This window comes from Topomyia yanbarensis, chromosome 1, assembly GCF_030247195.1.
Source record: "Topomyia yanbarensis strain Yona2022 chromosome 1, ASM3024719v1, whole genome shotgun sequence".
Taxonomy (NCBI): domain Eukaryota; kingdom Metazoa; phylum Arthropoda; class Insecta; order Diptera; family Culicidae; genus Topomyia; species Topomyia yanbarensis.
In genome coordinates, this window is record NC_080670.1 from 204,574,860 (window position 1) to 204,597,643 (window position 22,784).

General features: G+C 45.3%; 1 protein-coding gene across 1 annotated transcript in view; it reads right to left on the reverse strand.

Moving 5' to 3' along the window:
- LOC131688997 (uncharacterized) overlaps nucleotides 1-22,283 on the reverse strand; it is a 61,113-nt gene extending 38,830 nt beyond the window's left edge. The window contains exons 1-2 of the mRNA XM_058973719.1: nucleotides 21,878-22,283; nucleotides 339-1,651 (exon numbers count right to left, since the gene is read on the reverse strand). Of these exons, the coding sequence (XP_058829702.1) occupies nucleotides 339-1,629 (1,291 nt within the window). The 5' untranslated portion in view covers nucleotides 1,630-1,651; nucleotides 21,878-22,283. The remainder of the gene's footprint in view (nucleotides 1-338; nucleotides 1,652-21,877) is intronic.
- Nucleotides 22,284-22,784: the final 501 nt, after the last annotated feature.

Below are 22,784 nucleotides of genomic sequence, written 5' to 3' on the forward strand. Positions count from 1 at the left end.
TTCAAAACAAAAATATCTTGTTTGGCTAGCAATCTGTAGTTGCAGTCGGTAAAATGAACCTTTCGTCGCTGTCTATCTTTAAAAAGGCTTTTTTTCGGACAATTCGACGCAGTTAAAGACTCTAACTTGAATTTAAATCCGTTTCAATACTGTCAAAGCAACCGGTCCAGAAGGTATTGCAAAACAATCCAAGAAACCTGAAACATTCCACCGCAACAAATCATAATCAAACACCACCCTCGTATTAGTTTGAGTTGATTAAAAACCACCGCATTCCTGGTACAAATATTTACACCGAGACGCATACAACACCACGAATATCAGTCTAAAATACTCACCGTTTATTTCCTGCTGTCGGCTTGCCTGACCGCTACTAGCGACACTAGCGCCACCACCCATCGCACCGTTCCGCCGCTGTTTCGCACGTCCCCGTCGCTTCAGCGAACCGAATCGCGTCTCAGCCTGTGTGACCAAGTCTTCCTTCTGCTGCTCATCCGAGGACGAATAACCCGGAGTAATCGACCTTCGGAACCCACTGCCGTTACTTCCCGCACTGGCACTTCTTCGCGAACGTCGTCTCCGCACCGGTCCCGGTCCATGTTGAACCGACTTCCGGCGGTATTCCGCCGGCGGAATCTCGCTCGCATCCGGTAGAGTGTGAGACAGCATAACCTTCGAAATCATTGCGTCGATTTCATGAATTGTAGTGTCGTAGCTGAACTCCGGAATGTCCGTCATAACGATACGTTTCACGTCGACGGCGGTGTTCTCTTTGCTTCGTTCGTCGACGTTGTCGTTTAACAGCTGTTGCCGACGCCGTAAACTTCGCTGCGTGTGGAAACTTTCCTCTCGGACCATCAAGGTTCCGACATTGCTACGGACTAGTTTGTAGATTTTGGATTTGTTCTCCGCTTGTTTCGTCTCTTCCACTACCGTGATCTCCGGAATTGTTGGTTGTGGAGCGGGCGTAGTCACCGCTGGAACCGAAACCGGTTCTTCTTCCGTCGAACTTTTGTATAACTCACTGATTCTACCCAAAATAGAGCTGGAACGACTGGATAACGATTTAAGAACTTTCTTCTTAGCGGAGCTCTGATCCGCGGACACATTCCGACGAACTTCACAAGCTGATTTACTCTTCTGAATCGGGAAACTCTCCCCATCGCACTCATTTTCACGATACTGCACGAAACTCGTCGGCACCTTGTGACCCATCCCTTTGCTCTGCAGCTGCTCGAACACATCACTCAAGTACTCACTGGAGGTAACGACCTTCTCCCGAATGCAGGAACTCTGCGAGCGGCGGTACCGGTTGCGACGATCCTGCGAACTGCGCGATCGCTCCGAACTCTCGTTCGACAGCTCCTCACTCTTGACCACACAGTCCGGCTTATTCAGCTCGACCATTAGCTGACCGGTTCGGCTGTCGTACAGCTGTATCTTCGGAAAGTTGAGGGCGGGTGATGAGCTGGCCGTCGTCAGTTCCCACTTCCAGGATTTGGGCTTTTTAAGCGCTAGCTTAAGTAGGTTATTGTCGTTGTCGTTTGGATTACGCGGACTGCTTCCACTGGTGGATCTACCGCCGCAGGCAGGGCCTACTCCATTACTACTGGCAAGCAGCGACGACATCCGGCGGGGTTCTCTAGTCGATCTGTGAATTTACAAAAAGGAGAAAGAAAAACCATCAGTTTGAGGTGACCGCGGCTGAATGGCACTGAACTTGAATCGGGGACCCCTCGTCCCGCACATTTTCACACCATTTACGAAAATAAGCTGCGTTACTGTCGTCATCACAGTCGGGTCGTTAACAGCGGAAAGTGTTAGCCGAAGCGATTCATTTGTCACTGTCACCTTCGGGCGGATAGTGTCAATTGTCTCTTTTCTACGAATAGGGTCATTCAATGAAGAAAGGGAATCTTATTTAGAAGGGTAGATTGTGACAACCCTTAGTCCTTCGGAGCTATTTTTATTTGAATTGACACTAACGTTCTTACCTGACAGTGACTTCAGCCACAGGGGCGGCTTCCTTGACAGTTAATCAAAGATCCCCTGAGACGCCCAAAACATTGGTGCAAAATCGTCCAACACACGGGTCTAATAATGGACGTCTGTTGGACGCTGTCCAACGAAGGAATTTGATTAGACGATTTTGCACCACCGTTTCTGAAGGGGATAGAGGTCAAGGTAGTTGAGAATTATTTTTACAAACTATTTTTATTCATTTTGCATTCAAAACAAATTTACAATGTGCTAACCTCATTTTTATTTTCAGGTGCACCAGAAAAAAACAAAACCAGCATATGGCTCAATGACCCTATTGGAAGATAACAACCCAAACAGCTGATAAGACAAATTAGACAATTGTTTTTGGCACGCGTGAATAATTAGTTTTGCAATAGATCAAAATGTTACGGACGTCATTAGAGTAAAACCTTTCTGCCTCCTGAGGCTAAAAAATAAACAACTTTCGCTTTCATAGAGAGAGAGAGAGAATGACAAACAACAAACCACCGCCGTCACCAGCCGTGATATAATGGAATCAGAACAAAGCAGGCGCCGACTAAAAACGATACAAATGTTCAAGAACGTTCATCCTGACATTGGCTGACGTGTCAAGCCTGCTGTGACCTTGTTCATTCCATTCCGTGTCCGTTGCGTGGAAAATTTGACATTTCATACGAGAAAGAGTTTCAAATTTTTGAACCGATTTGTTCCATCGCAACTTCAACAAGGTAAGTATTCCATTCATTCCTTCATCCATTCATTCATCGATATACAAATCAGCAAAGAAGAACGCTGCACCTGCGGTCGCGATCTGTTACATATTTCCCTCCTTTGTTATCGTCTAATTTTAGAATCCGCGAAGAAATTGACCGATCCGTACGCCATTCATACCATTCCACGGGTTTGAGAGGTTTTTTTTTCTTTCTATTTTTAGGTTAGATTTATTATCAAGCGAGACATGGCTTTTAAACCGTTGTTTCTTTGCACGTCGCTCCTCCTGCTGAGGTCGCCACCGCCGGGGACTCGTCGCACATCGCGCGTTGATCAGCAGACACGGCCTGCTTGGATCGACGCCAGAGCTGCTGTCAGATGATCAAACGGAAACAAGAGCGGATTCCGGACAGGTACGTGTCTGAATGGCTTTCTAGACCGTTGAATCAATTGAGCGAACAGAGTATCGATAGCTATTTTTGTGCAGGGTTGGTGTGAAAATGGGATTGATTCGTTTCTGTTGTTGGTGAATCAAAAAGAAAGGCGCGGACGTTCGATTATAAAGTGCAGCTTTCATCGCACCACTTTACGGGAGCCGTTTGTTGTGAGCTTGGTACTTAAAGCAATGATTTAAATGATTTTATCCGTAGGAATGGTAGTTTACTGAATGGTATATCGACACGATCAGATAGAATTATTGGAAATGATACAAAGTTTCTTCGTGGTCTTGGAGGAATTACTCAGTCTAAGCACCACACCGCAGAACTGTGCACTACCGACAGAGTCGTGTGCCTAAGGCTGTTCCATGGTGATATTCGGAGCTGAAAGCAGCCATTGAAAAGCAAGATAGCTAAATCACTGAAACGAAGGCCTCCTGAAAGTTGATGTACTTAAAAACGAATTCGAAAATCAATTAAGGACACCAAGCAGCGATCCTGGTAAGACTTCGTTGCGAAAATATCACCAGGTTCCACTACGCTGACAGTGAACACGTGGGGAGGAAACACGTTAGCATCGCCCAACTGCCATCAAAGAAGTAACCAAAGAACTGACACAACGACCACAACGAAAGATGCGCAGCTATTTGTCTTGGTTCCAGCAATGAGAACGAAGAAAAGACCGAACGAAACCGCATAAATTCCTCGCAAGACTCCGACGATATTCAAAACTCCGACTTCAGTCTGGGCGAGCTGCTGTGGGCACTCGAGAGAGGACGAAGTGTCTCTTCATGACAGGACTGTGCAAACTGCCATGTTGGAACTTTTCAAGAGAATTTGATGAGTTTCCCCTATGTGATGACGAACTGTAATCATCGTACCAATTCCAAAACCAAACTAGAGTGACGCGAGTGGTATGGCGAAGGTTTGTAAACGAATTGTCAACAGACGGACGACTACCGGACTAGAGTTGAACGGGCATCTTCACAAATGACATCTTTTTTGGTTCAGTGTATTCTTACCGATTAGTTGTTTACATCAATCGCTCCAGCTATTTTTAATTTTTGATGAGATTTGTGAAGTTTTATCGTGTTTGCTTTTGTGTTGTGAAAAACCAGCGAAGAGTGAAATCGAGTGAACTTCTGCGAATTAAGCATCAAAATTATTCACCGAACGCAGCGCCATCTATACGCATATATACAGCGAGAAAATCGAACGACGACTTTATCGAATGCTTTTGCAAAAATGTGGTTTGATCCGTTCTTGAAAAAACCCAAATTTATTTTGGATGTGCAATGAATGTGTCAATGTGTTTCTTCGCTTGGATGTGTTATTTGTATTTGTATGAAAAGTCAAACTGACAATTTGTCTAAATTAACTAAACTAAACTAAGGTAAACTAAACATACTTAAACTAGTGACAGTACACGACGACGAAACTGCGAAGAATTCATGACAAAGTCGAAAATTTCAGCAAACTCGTTAAAGCGACGACGACTCATTGCTAAAATTGAAATATTGGTAGCGTAGTTAGTGCTGCGCATTTCAGAATGCAGCAGGGCTCGATGGCGAAGAGAACGGGTAGGCGCATAGAGGCTGATTTGCGCTAGTAGCTCCGGATCATCATATTCAGCCAGCAGAATCTTTGACACGAAGGTAGCTTGCGCTACATGTCTCCGGCGTGTTAAAGTATTAAGTCCTAAAAGACGACAACGGTCCTCGTACGGTAGCAGGCTTAATGGATCGTCCCACGGCAATTCACGTAACGCATATCGTATGAATTTACGCTTGATTGCTTCGATCCTAAGGCCGATGACATGCTTACGCGATTTGCGAAGCGGTAGCGGTAAGCGAAGCGAATGCGTTTGACCTATCTCTTTGGTGTGTCCATGTAGAACGCGTAATACTGTCATAGTAAAAGCGGGGCGAACGCGGCAAAACACTATGTAAAGTGATCAGACGCGTCCGCAAACGCTTCGCTTTCCGCTTCAGCTTGTCATCGGCCTAAGACTCCACGTAGCTTGATAAGGGCACCAAACGACGTTTGCAAATTCCAACTGCGGGCGCACCAATGAGCAATAAAGAGCCTTGAAACAGAGGATCCCGAAATTCGTTGGATATTTTGAAAATAAATCCCAGCAATCGCTTGGCGTTGTCGATGGTCGCTGAGACGTGATGAGTATACGTTAGCTTCTCATCAAGAACGACTCCTAGATCCTTCACGTGGTTAACGCGTTGTAGCTGAGTTCCTGCGATGTTATAGTTGAAGGTAAGCATATTTCTCGTTCGATAATAGCTGATGACAAAACATTTTGCAACGCTAAGGACCATCATGTTTCTTACACACCAGTTATAAAAGGTGTCAATAAGATGCTGTAGCTCACGGCAATCGGCTTCATTCCGTATAACAAGAAAAAAATTTAAGTCGTCGGCAAAAAAACAGCTTTCCTCCACGCCTTAGAACGAAAACCGCATCATTCACGAACAGTGAAAAAAGTAGTGGACCTAGTGTACTACCTTGAGGAACTCCGGAAGTGTTAAAAAAGGACACAATGAAACAATATCGCCAATTTGAATAACGACTTCACGGTGCACAAGGTAGGATCGAAGCCAATGGCAGAATCTAGTCGAACACCCTAGCTTATCAAGCTTTGTTATCAGTATCTCATGATTAACTCTATCAAAAGCTGCCTTTAGATCAGTGTAGATAGTATCCACCTGCAATTTCTTAGACATTTGTTCCGTGCAAAAAGACGTGAAACAGGCGAGATTCGTCTCGACTGAACGTCCTTGGAAAAATCTGTGCTGAGATGTACTGATGTAGTGTCGACAAGCAGAAAATAACGCTTCGTTAATAATTGATTCAAACACTTTAGATTCGACTCCTAGCGAAGTGATTCTGCGATAGTTCGCTATGTTGCGTTTGTCACCTTTCTTGAATACCGGGAACATTACTGTTTAAGTACTTCGGAATGACATATACCCTTCTTGGCTTTACCTGACACAGAAGAAGTTGCCGATTCGACAGGTAGTCCGAGGTCGCTCACCGAGGAACATGAAGTTAGACAGACGAGTTTATCCGGGATAGCTTGGCGCTACTGTCCACCACCAGATGGGTTCTTCTCCGCAGCATTCCTGATGATAGGCCGTTGAATTTTTGAATTGGTCACAAATTCACGGAAGTTCTCAAGCAATGTTCTCCGGCCAGGAGTCTTTGGACAGAGCCTTATCTCTGCATGATTTGCTAACTCCAACTTTGAAGGTGATGAAGCTCAGCGATGAGAGATCCTTGTCGCTAGGAACTAGGCGAACTATTTTTGGTTGGATATCCTTTCCCAGACAATCTTTCACAAGTGTAGAAACTTCATCGTCCGTCGTGCTGGGATCAAATGCAGACAAGTAGACCCATAACAGCTCCTCAGGTGGTGATACTGTTTTTATCGTTTCAAACGCAACTTTTGCTCCACGAATATTAGTGATATTTGCTTTGAGCGGATCATCTTCACGCTTGCGCTTAGGAGTGTTTGGAACAGGATTATATGCAGCAATCCTTGTCCAAGGTGTATTTATCGTTGGAGAAAGCGGTGTTGTGTCGACTTTAACCGAGAGAGCTTTAACGCGAAGCCATTCTGCGGAAATTATCGTTACAAAACAAATCAGCACATCCGTTACACATCCAGAATAAATTCCGTGAGTGGATTCCCAGGACATCACGAACGTCATAATCCATCTTGACACATATCATGTGAAACGAATTTTCGCAGTACCCACGACAGGTGATTCGCTCAGAAGCATTTATGACTTTCGAGCATTTGGGCAAGCCATGCTTTGGAGCGAAGAAAATAACGCCTACCGGGTATGCTATAAACGTAGCAAAAAATTAAGCGAGCTTGCATGCATATATCAGCTATCCACCAGAAGATGTCGCTTTCGCCAACAAATTGAGCGTAACGTTGTGTAAAGTGATAACGTCAAGTAGAAAAAAAAACCACAAAACTATCACTTTCACTAAAAACAACACTTGCAGCTATCAGATATGATGCTGGTTAAGTTCACGAAACTTCAATGTACTTGCACAACCGATTAACACGCAAAATAAATAGTACAAAAATAAAAGCGATCACGATTGTTCAACAAGTATAAATTAAAAAGAAAACTACTAGCTTTGTTGACGACCGGGGTGTAGCAAACAGTGTAACGGGTTCTACTTCGTTGTCGCTACTATCGCTGGGAAAACAGATGACGTCTGTGCTGAACTATAGGCTAAGGTATCCACAAATAACTAGCAAATTTCGCGCCTCGCTAGAAAGGTTTCAACAGCTGCTCCAGTCCGGTACCTCTAGACCACCTCAGAAACATCGTCGCGAAGATGACCCTGATCCGAGCAATATTCTAGTTAGTCGATGATAGCAACATTGTCACGGTTGCACCTACGATGCTACTGCCTTGGTTGTGTCTTTCCCGCTTTCATCTTAGCGTTAGCTAGGAGACTGTCGAAAACAGGTCTAAATTGCAACGAGGAGGAAAAGGTTATTCCGCTTGTTAAAAACGCATGTTGGAGTTCACCCAAAGTACCATGATACAGCTCTTAACTTTGGCAACATGGCCGCAAGGTATACTGTTCAGGGAGTTTGAGGATAGCCGTACCCAGCACATTTGGTGCCCAAGCCCACCGAATTTCCTCCGCCTACAGAAATGGCATGTACTCCGTTAATGCAACCCGGTTCATCAACAACCCTACCGAGGACTCCGCAACGATTAACCATATCACTATACCAAGCTACACCGTCATTGTGAAGGAGTGTCGATGCTGATTGCATACTGGAACGCAACGAAGTAGGTACTATGGAAGCCATCGATCCCCCCGCTACAGTCGAGTCCTTGCCACCAGTCGTCCCGGTCCTGTGGCTGAAAAGGTCTCTCAACCCACCACAAATGGCATACATATACATCTGATCCGAACATATCAAGCTGTATTCTTCACTTCCAGTAATTTGCCTTTTGCTCCGACATCTTGTGATCAGATGCCAACCATTTCTCTCGCCGACGACGATCGTCGTTTTTTGAAGCGCGACGCAGTTGATTCGGGATGCCTCGAATTCCTCACCACAGGGGACACACGAGTGACCGTGTGCGGTCCCGCTACTGTTCGTAGGATTGACGAAAGAATGGCTTCGCTCTCCGCTGGACCTGTTTCGTTCTCCAACAACATCGAGCTTTACTACCAGAATATTGGTGACGACGAACACTGCATGATAGCATCGCTCAATTTTTCGAAAGCTTACGACACAACGTGGAGATTTGGTATATTGCGTAGCCTCCTGAAAAGAAAGATTGGTGAGCGGATGTATAATATACTAAACAGCTTCGCCGCCTACAGAATAATTCCGAGTTAACGTGGGAGCACATCTGTCACGGAAAATGCCACTGGAGAACGGAGTCCCTCAAGGGTCAGTGATCTCAGTAGTGCTCTTCCTTATAGCAATGCAGTCTATCGTTAAAGTAGTTCCGAAAACCGTCACTAGGCTCGTATACGCGGACGATATTCTACTCTTAGTACGAAGGAACAAAATGCAATCCGTATACCGTACTCTGCAAGTCACGATGAAAGCAGTGGACAAGTGGGCGAAATGTGTTGGATTCTGCATTTCGGCAGCAAAATCTAGCATTTTCTACGGTAGCCCCCAATTCCCACCGGAAACCCAGTAAGAATATTTGCATTGGCCGCGTAGCAATACCAAAAACAAGACAGTTGAAAATAGTCGGCGTCATCCTAGATCGGGATCAAACAACACTGCAAGCAAAATCTACCTGGGACTGCGTATCGGTTCTGCAATCATCACATCACGTCTTCTCTATGGCATTGTACTCGTTAGTATAGTAAACGATACGGTTCTACACACACTCGCAGCAATATATAACCGGATGACCCGATTTGCGTCAGGTGCGTATATCCGATTCCAGCGATAATGGCAGAAACCGGTACACTGCCTTTCGACATCACGACACTTCAAGCGGTAGTTTGTACTGCAACCCGCATCATGGGGAAAGACCACAAAGATATTGATCTTCCAGTTGTGCAACGAGCTTCCGATCGTCTTATCGAGGTGGCGAACACGAAATTATTGCGACACATTCAACAGGACATAACTTTTTTAGCATTGGGTAAAAATCAACCAAATTTGCACACTTTCTCATTGATGTGTATTGTTTACATGCTGTCAAACTCGAAGTCGTGTTTTTCGATTCAACGAAAATGGAGGTGAACCAACGCGAGTCGAGAGAACAAATTCTTTCCAAACACCTGGAATTTCCTGACCTGTCGCACCGGCAGTTGGGAAAAATGTTGAACATTCACCATTCAACCGTCTCCAGAGTGTTGAAGCGGTTCCAGGAGCGGTTGACGTTGGATCACGGCAAAGGAGCTGGAAGAAAACCGGGACCGGAGAACAAAAAGACGGAGGGAAAGGTGAAGTGGATGTCTAAAGCAAATCCCAACGTCTCAAGCCGTGATTTGGCTAAAAAGATCGGCATGTCGCAGAGCTACGTCCAGAATGCAACGAAGAGAGCTGGACTACATACATACAAGGTACAGAACTTCCCAAACCGCGATGAGCGGCAACAATCGACGGCTAAAACTCGGGCACGGGAGCCCTACGAGAAGATGCTAACAAAATATGGCTGCTGTGTGATGGACGACGAAACGTATATAAAAGCCGATTTTAAGCAAATTCCGGGGTTGTAGTTTTTCACCGGCAAGAGCAAGTTCTATGTGGACGACAAATTTAAGAAGAAGAAAATGTCGAAGTTCGCCTCCAAATATCTCATTTGGCAGGCCATCTGCTCTTGCGGACTGAGGAGTGAGCCTTTCGTGATAAAGGGCACAGTAAATGGCGAGATCTAAAAATCCGAGTGCCTCGAGAAGCGCCTTTTGCCGTTCTTGCAGCAGCACGACGAAGCTCCGCTATTTTGGCCAGATTTGGCATCATGCCACTATTCTAGAAGTGTCCTGGAGTGGTATGAGGCCAATTCTGTCCATTTTGTTCCAAAGAACATAAATCCGCCAAACTATCCGGAGCTGCGCCGGTGGAGCAGTACTGGGCAATGATGAAGCGGGAACTTCGGAAGAGCAAGAAGACAGTCAAAGACGAGAAGGAAATGTTAAGAAAATGAAAAACAACTGAGAAACTGGTACCGGATGACACTGTAAAGACTTTGATGGAGGGCATCAAGCGAAAATGCGTTCAATTTTACACTCAAGGCTCCATCGATTAACTTTTCTTTTGATTTTTGAAGCAAATATATGTATAAAACTACCCTAAAATTTTGGTTTGATTTTAAACATTATAAGAAAATTGGCATGACATTTTCGTGTTCGCCCTTTACGAACCAAAGCCCCTGATCGCCTAGAACATCAAAAGAAGCGTGGCAGCATGAGATCCTCCGGAAATTGTTCGTCCAACTGTTTAGGAACTCCGGACAAATTGTTACAGACGGAGATGTAGGAGTATTTAGAGAAAACTTCTAGCGATCGATTGGTCTTCCACCATAATGCAATGTTTTCTCGGCCGAGGCAGTTTCACCAACCGCACCCCTGGATTAAAGTGATTAGAACATGCTTCGAAGCTGTCAAATCAATATTTGCTGGTAACTAACTCACGCTGGCATCAGCGGTAATAATAGCTCAGACCGACTTGCAGCAGATGCCAGAGACATTTCTCAATTGAATATATATCCGTTCCAGGAGCAGACGCCACTAGTAAAATCAAAACAGCTATCCAAAATGCACGGTAGCATCGATAGTCTGCGTCCACTGAGGTAAAAAAGTGTCATAATGCAGAATAAAATAACATTCGTAACAATTTATGGGCAAAACAAATTCGAATTGCCTTCTTTCGCACCGTCTGAACATACATCAACATGCTTCTCATTCTACTAACGAGCGATGAATGAAGCACAATTGGGTTTTTTTTATAAATTTCCCAACTTTCGATTAGGTGTCTCAGGCACTGTTTTCAGGCGTAGTCTTCATAAACTTTCTAACTACGTCGATGGGGTTAGATTTCCAGTCCACGAGATTTCTCCAACTGCCAAGTCTATCTACATTGTGGCACCGGCGTCTCCAGGCAGCCCTCGTACACGCGACCGACGAAATCCATCCGATAGCGAATACCCTCACGCAGCCATAAGACCTGCGGCCCTATTCTGCGCGGCGTGTGACGTGAGACGACTAATCTCACCTCACTCTAAGTGACTTTTCTCACCCAATTCTGCAGAGTCACTTCGGGTGACGTGAGACGCCCATTTAACTGCAATGGGGAATCTCACCTCACTCGAGTCGACTCTCAGAATAGGGTGAAAAAAGTCACGTAAAGTGAGGTGAGTGTAGTCACCTCACGTCACACGCCGCGCAGAATAATGCCGCTGTCCTGGGGATGCTTCTGGAACCCAAATAGCTGTCAGAGACTTCCTAGTAACAATTCAAAACACGGATGCGGAGAACACGCATAAGTGGACTGCATCCTTTAAAAGTGAGCCCTGTGAAAACACACTGCACGCCGTCGTCAGCATCCAAGATACCGTTCCTTATGCTTCTTCAGATGAATGTAAAGAGCAATCATTTGAATACTCTTCTGCGAAATTTCAATGAACCTTCTGAAGAATCTTCGGAAGTATTTAAATCTTCTGAAAAACCTATCCTCTGAAAAATCTTTCGAGGAATCTACGGAGGAATCTCCTGAGGATCTTCTGAAGAATCTTCGTGAAAATCTGCGAAAGGAATCTTCTACGTAACTTTCTACAGTAACTTCCAAGAAACCCTTAGAAGCATCTGCTGTTAACCTTTCGGAAAATATTGCGGAGAAAAATTTCTTTTTTCAAGGAGGACCTCCAGAAAATGTTCGAAACAATTTTATAAATTAAATACAGCTTATTGCCGTATTCTGAATTGGTGCTACATCTGATTCAAATCTCCACAAACTGCTCCTGAAAACCACAGAGCACGACTGCGACGGGAAACCAGTAGATCAGAACCTTTGAAAAGCGTGGTGTTGAGTGAAATGCCGCCTACTTTCGCAGCAGTATCCCAAACCACCAGTCTGATTTTGTCCGGCTTCTCCGGCGTTGGCCTCCAGTGGTAACAGTGTATGACATTCATTAATAACGGAAAAATTGTGCTTTTTAATATCTTTCGAAAACTACTTGGAAAAGCTCGTCTAGGCCAGCGTCGTCAATATGGTGCACCAACCGAACAACACATACACGTTGAAAACTTTTAAATATGGGTCCGCACCAGATTTGTTTCTGTTATCATTCATATAGAGCTGTTTGGAGCGAACGGAGCATCTCCTCAAAGGGCTCCTGTATAATACTGAACAGAAAATATTTGTGAGTTATACACGGCTGGTGGATTAATCAGTTTGTGTCGTTACGTGCTACTAGCAGAGGCAATTTTCATTTCCAATGGATGGATACACAACACAATGAGAAACCGAATTTTAAAACACCCAACCACAGACTAACAGACATAACACTCAAAAACAAAGCTTCGCCCGCTTTAACGGTCATTTTAAATATATTTGTAGTTGGGACTGTGGCCACATTTGAAATTATGGCGTCACTGACATATGAACAAGCATATGGGGGATAGACCACTAGAGAAAAATAGTTACCAAACCTGAGGGGTAACCTACCAGTAAATGAGTGTTTGGGACTGTGAATAAAAGGTGGAGCTAGTGTTCTGGGAAAATTGTCGGATTGATGTTTTTTGAGGGAATTCCCTCATAGTGTTATGTCTGTTAGTCTGTGACCCAATCGAAGCTCGTTCTGAACAGAAAGAATTGTGATTTTGTTCGGTTTCTACTAGTCAACCTTTTCAGATGACAGGAGACTACATTTCAACTTGGGGAAAGAGTATGATTATTAGGATTCGGCACAGACATCTCTCACCCGGAGAGTATTTTCTTTGGAAAACTAATTAACCCTTATTAGTGTTATCAAAACATCAACCAATAATTAAATTCGAAAATTTTTACATTCGCCAACTATTATTCTTATTTACGATAGGTGGAACACCGATTTTAAATCATCTGACTGAAGCTCTTTTCCGCGATTGGTTCCCGCTAATTACATTCACCGATCCGCAAAACGTGAACAGTCTTCGTTCGAAGCTCCACCTCTGACGAAGTAAGCTGATTTCATTCGATGACCAGCCCATTTGGCTTTGAAAGTAAACTGAACCGATTACAAAACAGGGAGCCGTATTCGAATGCGACATAATTTGTGTGTTACATTGCTACACCACACATACGTTCGCTGTGTCTGGAAGCGGTTAAGGAGAAAATGTGCCAGTCTCTAGCTTCCTGTCGGCAAAATCCACTGTCTGCTGAGAAAAGGTTACTACGCCGAGCGTTTCGGCGCCGAAGCATCCGTCAAGTTTGCTAGCCATTCGAAGTGACGAATTGCTTTATTGTGGGACACAATTTAGAATCCGGCGAGCTAGTTTGATTTAATTCGGCATGATGGTTACTCGCTTTGCGTGGTTAGCGCACAGCCCTCGTTGCTAACTGTTTGCTGGGAGCTATCACTGCGGTGGATTACCGGACAGTCTGTTTGGTACGGATCGCGATACAAAAAAAAAATTCTCGTCTACTTCCAAGCAAACCGAAAAGCAGCCATTTGTTTAAACCCGAATAGTAACGCTGCACCCCAGATCATTATTTCAGAAATTTCAACATAAGAACAATATTTCTATACAAATAGATCTGTCGTCACAAAACTCGTACACTTTGTCACGATGCAGACGCAACATGGATGCTGGTACAGACGCGGTGTATACCGATTTAAAGTCTGCTTTCGATAGTGTAGATCACATGACATTACTGAAACGACTCGAGAAGCTCGGTATCTCCTCGAACTTCATATGCTGGTTTGAATCCTGGTACCTGAAGGATCGAAAGCTCTACCTAATCATTGGATCTGAATTTTCGGATTCATCCAACAATACTGCAGGCGTTCCACAAGGAAGTAAGCTTGATCCCTTGCTATTTGCACTGTTAACCCTCGCGTTTTGCCCCAGGATGCCGCTAATGCTAATTCAGTGTGCAGTTTGGTTCTTGCGTCTCCTCTCAGTTCACGAACAAACCTGGAGTCTCTCAAGGCAGCAACGTGGGACCGCTACTGTTTGTACTGTTCTTCAACGATACTGCTTGGTGTTGAATGCAAACACTGGTCATTTGAAGATATACCTTGTTGTTCGCTTTTTAGACCACTGCATCTGCCATCCCGGGGCTTCTGGAGATTTTCGTTGGCTGGTGTCGAAGTAACTGGTTAATTATTATTACGGTTTGAACGTGTGCAGAAAAAAGGACTCAAAGATGTTTAGACCTTTATTTCAGCAATGAACTGGAACTTGGTTCTCCGAGTTATCCTTGGTCGGGATCTTATCCGCATCGTGCCAACCTCCAAAAAAAGCCAGGGCTCCCGACTCCTGGGCGAGTTCTGTCCAATATAACCCTTCTCCCGTGCATCGCAAAGACTGTAGAGAGAATGGTTAATTGACGGGGCCGATTACGTGGCTGTAAAAAGGCAAATTTCTTGATAACTGCCAATTCGCTTTGGGACCGAAACCCACCTGGGATCCCAGGGCGAGTTGATTAACACGTCATCTTAGTACAGCGAAAGCTGCACTGAGAGAGCTTTCGCAAAATTTCTCAGAACTTTCATATAGCTTTCTTCAAGCATCGGCGATTCCAGGTCTACATTGGTGACGATCATTTCGAGCCACACAAGAATTGGTTCTAACAAGGCCAAAACGCCAAAGAGAGTAACCCTTCTCGGTCTGACAAAAGTCGGTCTCGTCCGGCACCAACCGACCCCGCCCAACGAAGGAAGCGCCTGTTGGACACCTCGCCCTGAACACTGTTTGGACCCGTCATTTTACCAGCATCGTAGAAGCCATTACGGAACTGAAGTCGATCGGCAAGCGCTCGCCGGTCAATCTAACTACCAACAATGTCTACAGTACGGTACGTACGAGTGTCCAGTGAATCTACCAGTGATTCTCGAAAAACTATATGTTTGTACAGTAAACTTACAACAATTAAGGAAGTTGATTTTTTATAGCAGAAGATCCGCGAAATCCCTCCAGTTTCTCCTGTCGCTGTCCCTACGACTAAGTCCGAGTCACGTACTGCTGAAGCTTATTGGGTGAAACCTTAAGTTACAAGTATCAAGTGTCGGATTCTTGGAGAAAACATCGGGATGCTCATAACCAGTACGCCACCCGGTGTATTTGGGCAATAGGGGGTAGAGGGCTGACCCCAACAACCGACATCATTCGAGGGTATAACGAAAGCATTCAAAGCAGCTTCCGCGGTATGGTTCAACTGTCACGAATTTGAAAACCTACAGCAATAATACGACATGCCGCGTTCGATCAGAGATAACCCCTCGAATGACCCGGTCCAGGAGCAAGTCTTGCGCTAACCTTCCTCAAGGATGTCGGACGGACTGTACGACAGTATCTAGAGACGCAGCAAACCAGACCAGAAAACCGAACGTGGGGCTTAGAGTCTTGATTTTCAACTGACTAGCCGGGTGTCGTGGAATGTCGACTAAAACTCTCAAATCGTCATGGTTTTTATCCCCCAAGCCTAATTTTTTCGTCTGATATCTTCTGATTCGCTTTGGTTTTTGCATTTGCTTCGATTCTACTTTACGTCAGGAATAGCCCAGGGAGGCTGCTTGGGACCGTTGATTTTTCTACCTTATTTCAATGACATGTATTTAGTGCCAGAGACTGATCGGCAGTCCTTTGCAGACAATTTAAAAATATTTCGTCAAGAACTGCGTGTGTCTAAATCCAAAGGTTAACGACTGTTCACTCGGCTGCGAATAAGGCATACCTGATTGGCGCATGACTTTCTACTGAAAAATACATTTCCACCAACTGCTGCAGGATCACCGTAGACGTTTGATTTTGCTGTCATTATTGAGAATGCAAATCACATGCGTTCGAAAACCCGGTCTTATTCTGCGCGGCGTGTGATGTGAGGTGACTAAACTCACCTCACTTTAAGTGGCTTTTTTCACTCGAAGATTCTTAGAGTCGACTCCATTGCGGTTAAATGGGCGTCTCACGTCACACGAAGTGACTCCTTCAGAAGTGGGTGAGAAAAGTCATGTAGAGTGGGGTGAGATTAGTCGTCTCACGCCACACGCCGCGCAGAATAGGGCCGACCGACCCGTCATAATGCAGAATAAGGCTGATTAATAAAAATAACATTCGCAGCAATTTATGGGCAAAAAATGCAAATTGCCTTCTTTCGCACCGTTTGAATGTGCATCAACATGCTTCTCATTCTAGTAACGAGCGATGACTGCAATAGACTACGCAGTTTCGGTTTTCCGGATGATTTTCTGAAAAATCCATTTGCACTGTTCCACAGCGAAGACCGTGTGACTGCGAGCATTGTCGTGATGGAGCTGGAAGACGTCTTTGATATCAGGCTGTGAGTGACAAGTTCAAGGTGTCTGCGATTGCCTGGATGCTAAACGATGGTCTAGAGCTCAAAATTTCTCACACCCGCTGGACGTTTCTCCATCGGTCCGGGCTGTTGTTGGGCGTCCAGAACAAAATCTTCTCCTGGCCATCCTTGAAGGCCTTGAGCCATCTTCAGTTTTAAGATCTTCAAAGGCATTCCTCCTTCAAGGCTCCTTGAAGCATTTGATAAGTTTTTGTTACATTTTATCCAAGCCGCACACAAAACTTGATCCCGTACCGCTATCCCAGCAAAGGTTCCATCACGCTTCGTAAGGGTCATTCCGACGATGGCGCGTACTGCCTTCCATAATTCTATAATTCTTTACGCGTTCGCAACTCACCTGGTCATGAACCGGGCCGCACTGTTCAGCGTACCTATGGAAGACGTTTCACCAACCAGAAGATTACTAGTTCCCCTTACTGCTTCCTGGACAACCTGTGTTTGGTATAATTATAGCCACCGCCTTCGACGTGGTTATTTAAGTTTATCCAATCGTCGATCATCACTGCTTGATGTTTCAGTGCGCTGTTCAATGTGATGGCTATGCCTCAGACGGTGACAAGAGCCCGTTGAATGAACTCGACAAACTGTACCTCCATTCAGCCAGTTCTCGACTCTGTTGTTCGATGGCTGTCTGAATTGCTTCCACGGTCGATCTTCCTTTCTGGGATCAAATTATCCAGCAGGTATATGACCTTGTATTAAGCTAAATCTTTACGGTTTCTCCGCATCAGCTCTGTCAGGGATGTAAGCTTCTTCCAGGTATTTCGTTAGCACTACCCCAAACATCCGGGAACACCAGATTTGCATCTTTCAATTCCACGTCGGATTCCATATGATCTTCACTTTAGTATCCTTCGCCGCTGTCAGAACCTTGGCATTGGGCATTTGAATATCTCTAGCGATATCTGTTCCAACAGTTTCAACGTTGGATCATGCTTCGGAAAAGATCCTCCACCATTACGTTATCCGGGTACAGCTCAACCTCTGATCGTCGTTATAAAGACTCGATAAGCGTTACTCCAAATATTGACACCATCTGGGCACAGCTCACTGTAGCAGTTGAATTTATAGATCTCCCGTTTGAATGTGTTTCTAGCCACCAGGAACACCACTCAACGATGCGCGAAAATCTCGGAGCCTTAACTTTTTAAACCACCGGCGCTTCCAGGTCTACATTGGTGACGATCATTCCGATAAATTTAGGAAGGCCAGCGGAGCCCACAAGGATCGGTTCTAACAGTAACACCTCACTACCTAAAAAGTACGTGATCGTCCACGCCGACGGCACCTGCTTATTCCGCGCACTCGATCTTCCTACAAGCCGTCGTCAACGCGATCGGACGGTAACCACTGGCTTCAACATCGCCGTCTTTAACTGTGCGATCACTCATCACTGCGGATCCTTCCTTCTTCTTGCCAACGCCAAACGGGTCTCGCTCAACGGAGTTCAGATACCATTCCAGAAAGAGAGACTTTCGTTCCGCACTCCCGGTAACCAACGAGAGATTGCGAGAGCCGAGAGAGCAATAAAAAAAACCGCAATCAAAGTAAGCCGCGCCTTTATCCACAGCAGGATATTTTACGGGATCAACTTAGCCGGATTGGCCGAGGTTCTCGGCACGGTGAATCACGGAGCCATCCGGATAGTCTCCAACTTGCTGCCAAGCACACCGGCTGCATCCGCCTGTGTCCAGGAGGAGCCCTAGAAACAGCATTCTCGGCTTCTTCGCCGAGGCAGCCGCCCTGGCTGGATAAAAGACCCAACGACTCCCTGACGGTCATCTTCACAGACTCGCTCTTCATACTAAAAGACTACGAGAGTACAACACCTAAGCACCCTTTTGTACAGGACACAGTTGAATAAAAGGGAACATCGACGCTTCCCTCGACAGGCGTGTTGGCGTCTGGATTTCGGCGAAAACCCCAACAACCAAGAGTACAACGCAAGCATTCACGCCAGCTCCCACGGCCACACGCAAAAAATCCAAAGCTCTCCCAACGGTCCAACTGTGCAATTGTCACGAACTCGAAAACAATAATACGACATGCCGCGGTCGATCTGAGATAACCTCTCGAATGATTCGGGCCGGTAGCAAGTGTTGCTAACCTTCATCAAGGATGTCGGACTGTATGACAGTATCTAGAGAAGCAGTAAACCAGGCCAAAAACCGAACGTGGGTCGCCACAATTCACCGAGGATGTCGACAAAAAACTCAAATCGTCATGGTTTTTATCCCCAAAGTCTATTTTTTCCTGAAGTCTTCTGATTCGCGTTGATTTTTGCGTTTGTTTCGATCGTAGCTCACAGATCGAGAGGTAATGGTTTTCATTGTAGATTGCCTGACATTTACTTTCACATCAGGATTAGCACAGGGAGGCTGCTTGTGACCGTTGATTTTTCTACTTTACTTCAATGACGTGTACTTAGTGCTAGAGATCACACACCAGGAACGTTCGAGTGAGAAGTAACGAAGGTGGAGGAAGAGGAGCGCTTCCTTTTCGATTGTCCTTGTTTTGCACTTGCCTGATATGCCGGAGGCTCCTCATCGTCAGCAAAAGCTCAACAGCCATGCGCCAACCTAAGCCCAAGAAACACACGCCATAGCAATCCACAAACAGGCCCTCCGCAACACTCAGACCGAGTGCTAGGGAGGGCACCCGTGGTCCAAGAACGGGCCACAATGCAACAAACGCGAGCCCTCTGCCACTCCCAAATCAGGAACCGGAGAGAACAACCATCAAGAACACTGATCACCACGCTACACCACTGCCGAGCTAAAGCGGGCCCTCTGTTAGCCCCTACGAGGGCACTAGGGGAGGTTACCTGCATCCCAATCCAAAGGAGCAGAACTCCCACCGCCATACTCACGTTGCGGGCCCTCACCCCTCTCTGTCGGAGCATGGGGAGACCCCCCTCGAGGGCCCTCAGAGCTCAGCACAACCTACCGGGGAACAAGAACACTGCTACCCAGTGAGCACCCATTCAATTCGTCCTGGTATGAGAGGGACCTCCATGCAGGTACCTAAAAAATCTGTTACCGAAACCCACATAGTGCCGTTAGTTTCCTAACTTGCTGCGATAAACAACTATCAACTGTATTCAGCAAGTCCAGTTAGAAAACGAGCCGGAATTCTGGTTGGCTCGAGTTAGTACCCGGCCTTCAGTGACACAATTGAATCTAATTAGAATCGGTTCTGTCGATGGAACAGGATACAAACGGGGAGCCGATAATTACTGCGACATTTTCAAACTTGCGTATTTGACCGGAATTAACCAATTTTTTACCATTTTCACTTTACAGTGTTTTGTTTACATCTGCTAAGTTTTGCGGTTGTCAGTGAGATTCCGGTCGAGATAAAAGAAAATCAGCTAACCGTCCAAGAAAAGTATTTTGTGCACTTACTTCCAAAATTCTGGGTTGTCGCATCGCTCCTAAGCAAAACTGATGAATATACAGTGTACAAGCGTCTTAAATGTCTTCCAAAAGTTCCAGGAACGGATGACAGTGTGCCATAAGTTAAGAGCTGAACAAAAATCGGGAACAAAGTTTAATAAACCGACAAACCGCAGATTGCTTCTTTCAAACGGAACATGTTGGAGTGGACTTGGTCAAAAACCTTTAAGTTTCGGTAAGACGGTTCGGATTGAAAATGTACAAAGTACAGAACTTCTCATATCGGGACGAACTCTAGCAGAGTGTTACCAAAACGTGTGCTCGAAAACTCTACCCGACGCTACTTGAGCTTGAGCTTGAGCTTGTGCGACTACCCCTGGCTGCTATTCTGTTGTCGATCTGGACTAGCTGAAGTTGCACAGGGAATCAGTAGATGATTATGCTTGGGAGTAGCGAAATATCCTTCAATGTGTAACGTCTGGTAATCTTAAAGTGTTGATCAATACCGGCGCCGGCCAGAAAAGGAAAGGGAAGGAATGATAGTCCGATACTTGCTTTTGCTAGAGGCCGTATATACTACTGCGCACTCCACAAGTATCACGGGAGGAGGAGATATTTTTTAGTATAGAAGTTGGATTTTACATCTTCTTTACCGACGCCAGAGAGGTGACTCCACTATCTGGACTAGATATCGATCCATCAACTCATGGACCGGGACCCAAAGGCTTTACGTCTCCTCCGAAGGAAGACGTGACCACAGCTTTTTTCACCTCAGAAAAATCTCAACGACCCAACGGTTGGGATTGAACCCAGACCAACTAGGATGGGTGGCGGTCACATTTACCACTCAACCACTGGCACTGTCTGGCAAACACTACCTGATGCTACTAACGAAATACGGTGCTGCGTTATTGCTCACATCAAATCGGATTTTTAACAGCTGCTGGGACAGGAATATTTCACGTATAAGAACAAGTTTTCTGTGGATGACAGTCTCAAACGGAAGAAGCTGTCAAAATTCGACTCGAAGTATCTGATTTGGCAGGCCATATGCACTTGTGGTATTGAACTCTTCGTGACCAAAGGCACCATAAACGGTGAGATTTACAAAACTGAGTGCTTCCAGAAAGTGCTTTTGGCGAACCAGGCAGCTCGATCAAAACGATTTTGTCTTGGCCAGATTTGACGGCACGCAACTGTTCCAAAAACGGGTGCAGAAGTGGCATGCGGCTAATTTTGAGCCAAAAGACATGAACCCACCAAGCTGTCCTGAGCTCCGTCCGATCGAAACTTATTGGGTCATGATGAAGCACTAACTTTCGGAAGACCAAAGGAGTGACGAAGAATGAAAAGGAAGAAGAAAAATTGAGAAAAACGTATCGGAAACAACTGTATAAGATATCCATAGCCAATTTACCAATCAGTCTAAAGTGTCGCAATAACTATCGACTCACACTTTAATTGTAAGAAATAGGTTAGAAGTTGAGTAGAAATCGATTGCTGTATTTAAGCTGAAATGCATGGAGAAATTGTTTAGAATTCCAAAACAATTTCGAAAGGTTTGACCGGGGTTAATCTTCGACTTTTCAAACAACACAAACAACGACCGTCCTCAGTAACTTCAACCCACAAGACCGACATCGAAGCAACTCGTTTCTTCGCGACGATGACGCTCGCTGAGCCCCCACTGAAAAAAACGTCCTCCAGTCTGTTTTAAATCATCCTTGTCTCGTTATAGCTAAACAAATAGTAGGCGACTTTTTTCCACTACACAATTTACCAACCTGCTTCAGAATAAACACTCTTTCTCTCACTACGCCGCTTGTCACTCCCGCTCCGATATAATTGTGAAAATCACCGATCGTCCTTGCTCGTCCGTTCCGCCTCCGTCCTCGACGACTGCCAATGACCTACGAAGGATGACAGATGATACGATGTGGCCGGTGTCCAGGTTGTGACCCAACCGACCGCGGCCAATCGGCCAAATCAAATTAAGTTACGAATCCAATTGACTGATTGATTGATGGATTGATTGATTTCACAACTTATTTTCTGTCCACCACCGGCGGTGAAGAGTCAGGGTAATTCACGACGCACGCAGGGACCGAAAAAAAAATTCAACACGACGACGATTCACGCGAAACGTCCGCATCGCGGTCAACGGTGTGACTAAACGTACGTAGTAGTCATGCCCACATCGCTCTAAACGCGTACGCGTACAGGAATTTGTGCGCCTGCGGGAAATTCTCACCCGCGGACAGCGGGGGAAAAATTGAGATCAGCTCAATTTTTCTTTTTCTTCTCGGGTGGGAGATAAACGAGAAAATTTGACTGGTTCGAAATACGGTTGAACGATCCAAATTTGATTCGAAATTAAATTAACAGGGCAACACATTATTCAATCACCTTGAGCCCTATCCTGTTGCTGGGTTAACTGTCAAAGATGGTAACCCCTGTGGTGGAAACTGTTGTTAAGTTAGACCGATAGTGCTAAACAAAAACGTTTTCGCTTTGAAAATAGTTTTTTCTAATATCAAACAAGAATTTCAAATTTCTTTCCAAGAACCATACCGTATTTAGCGTACAAAACTGCGCAGCGCCAGCTGCAACACGTCTCTCTCAGCGGCATTTTGACAGACGAATTATCCTTCAACCTTTTGCTCTGAATTATTTTGTATTTGTGACGGCCAC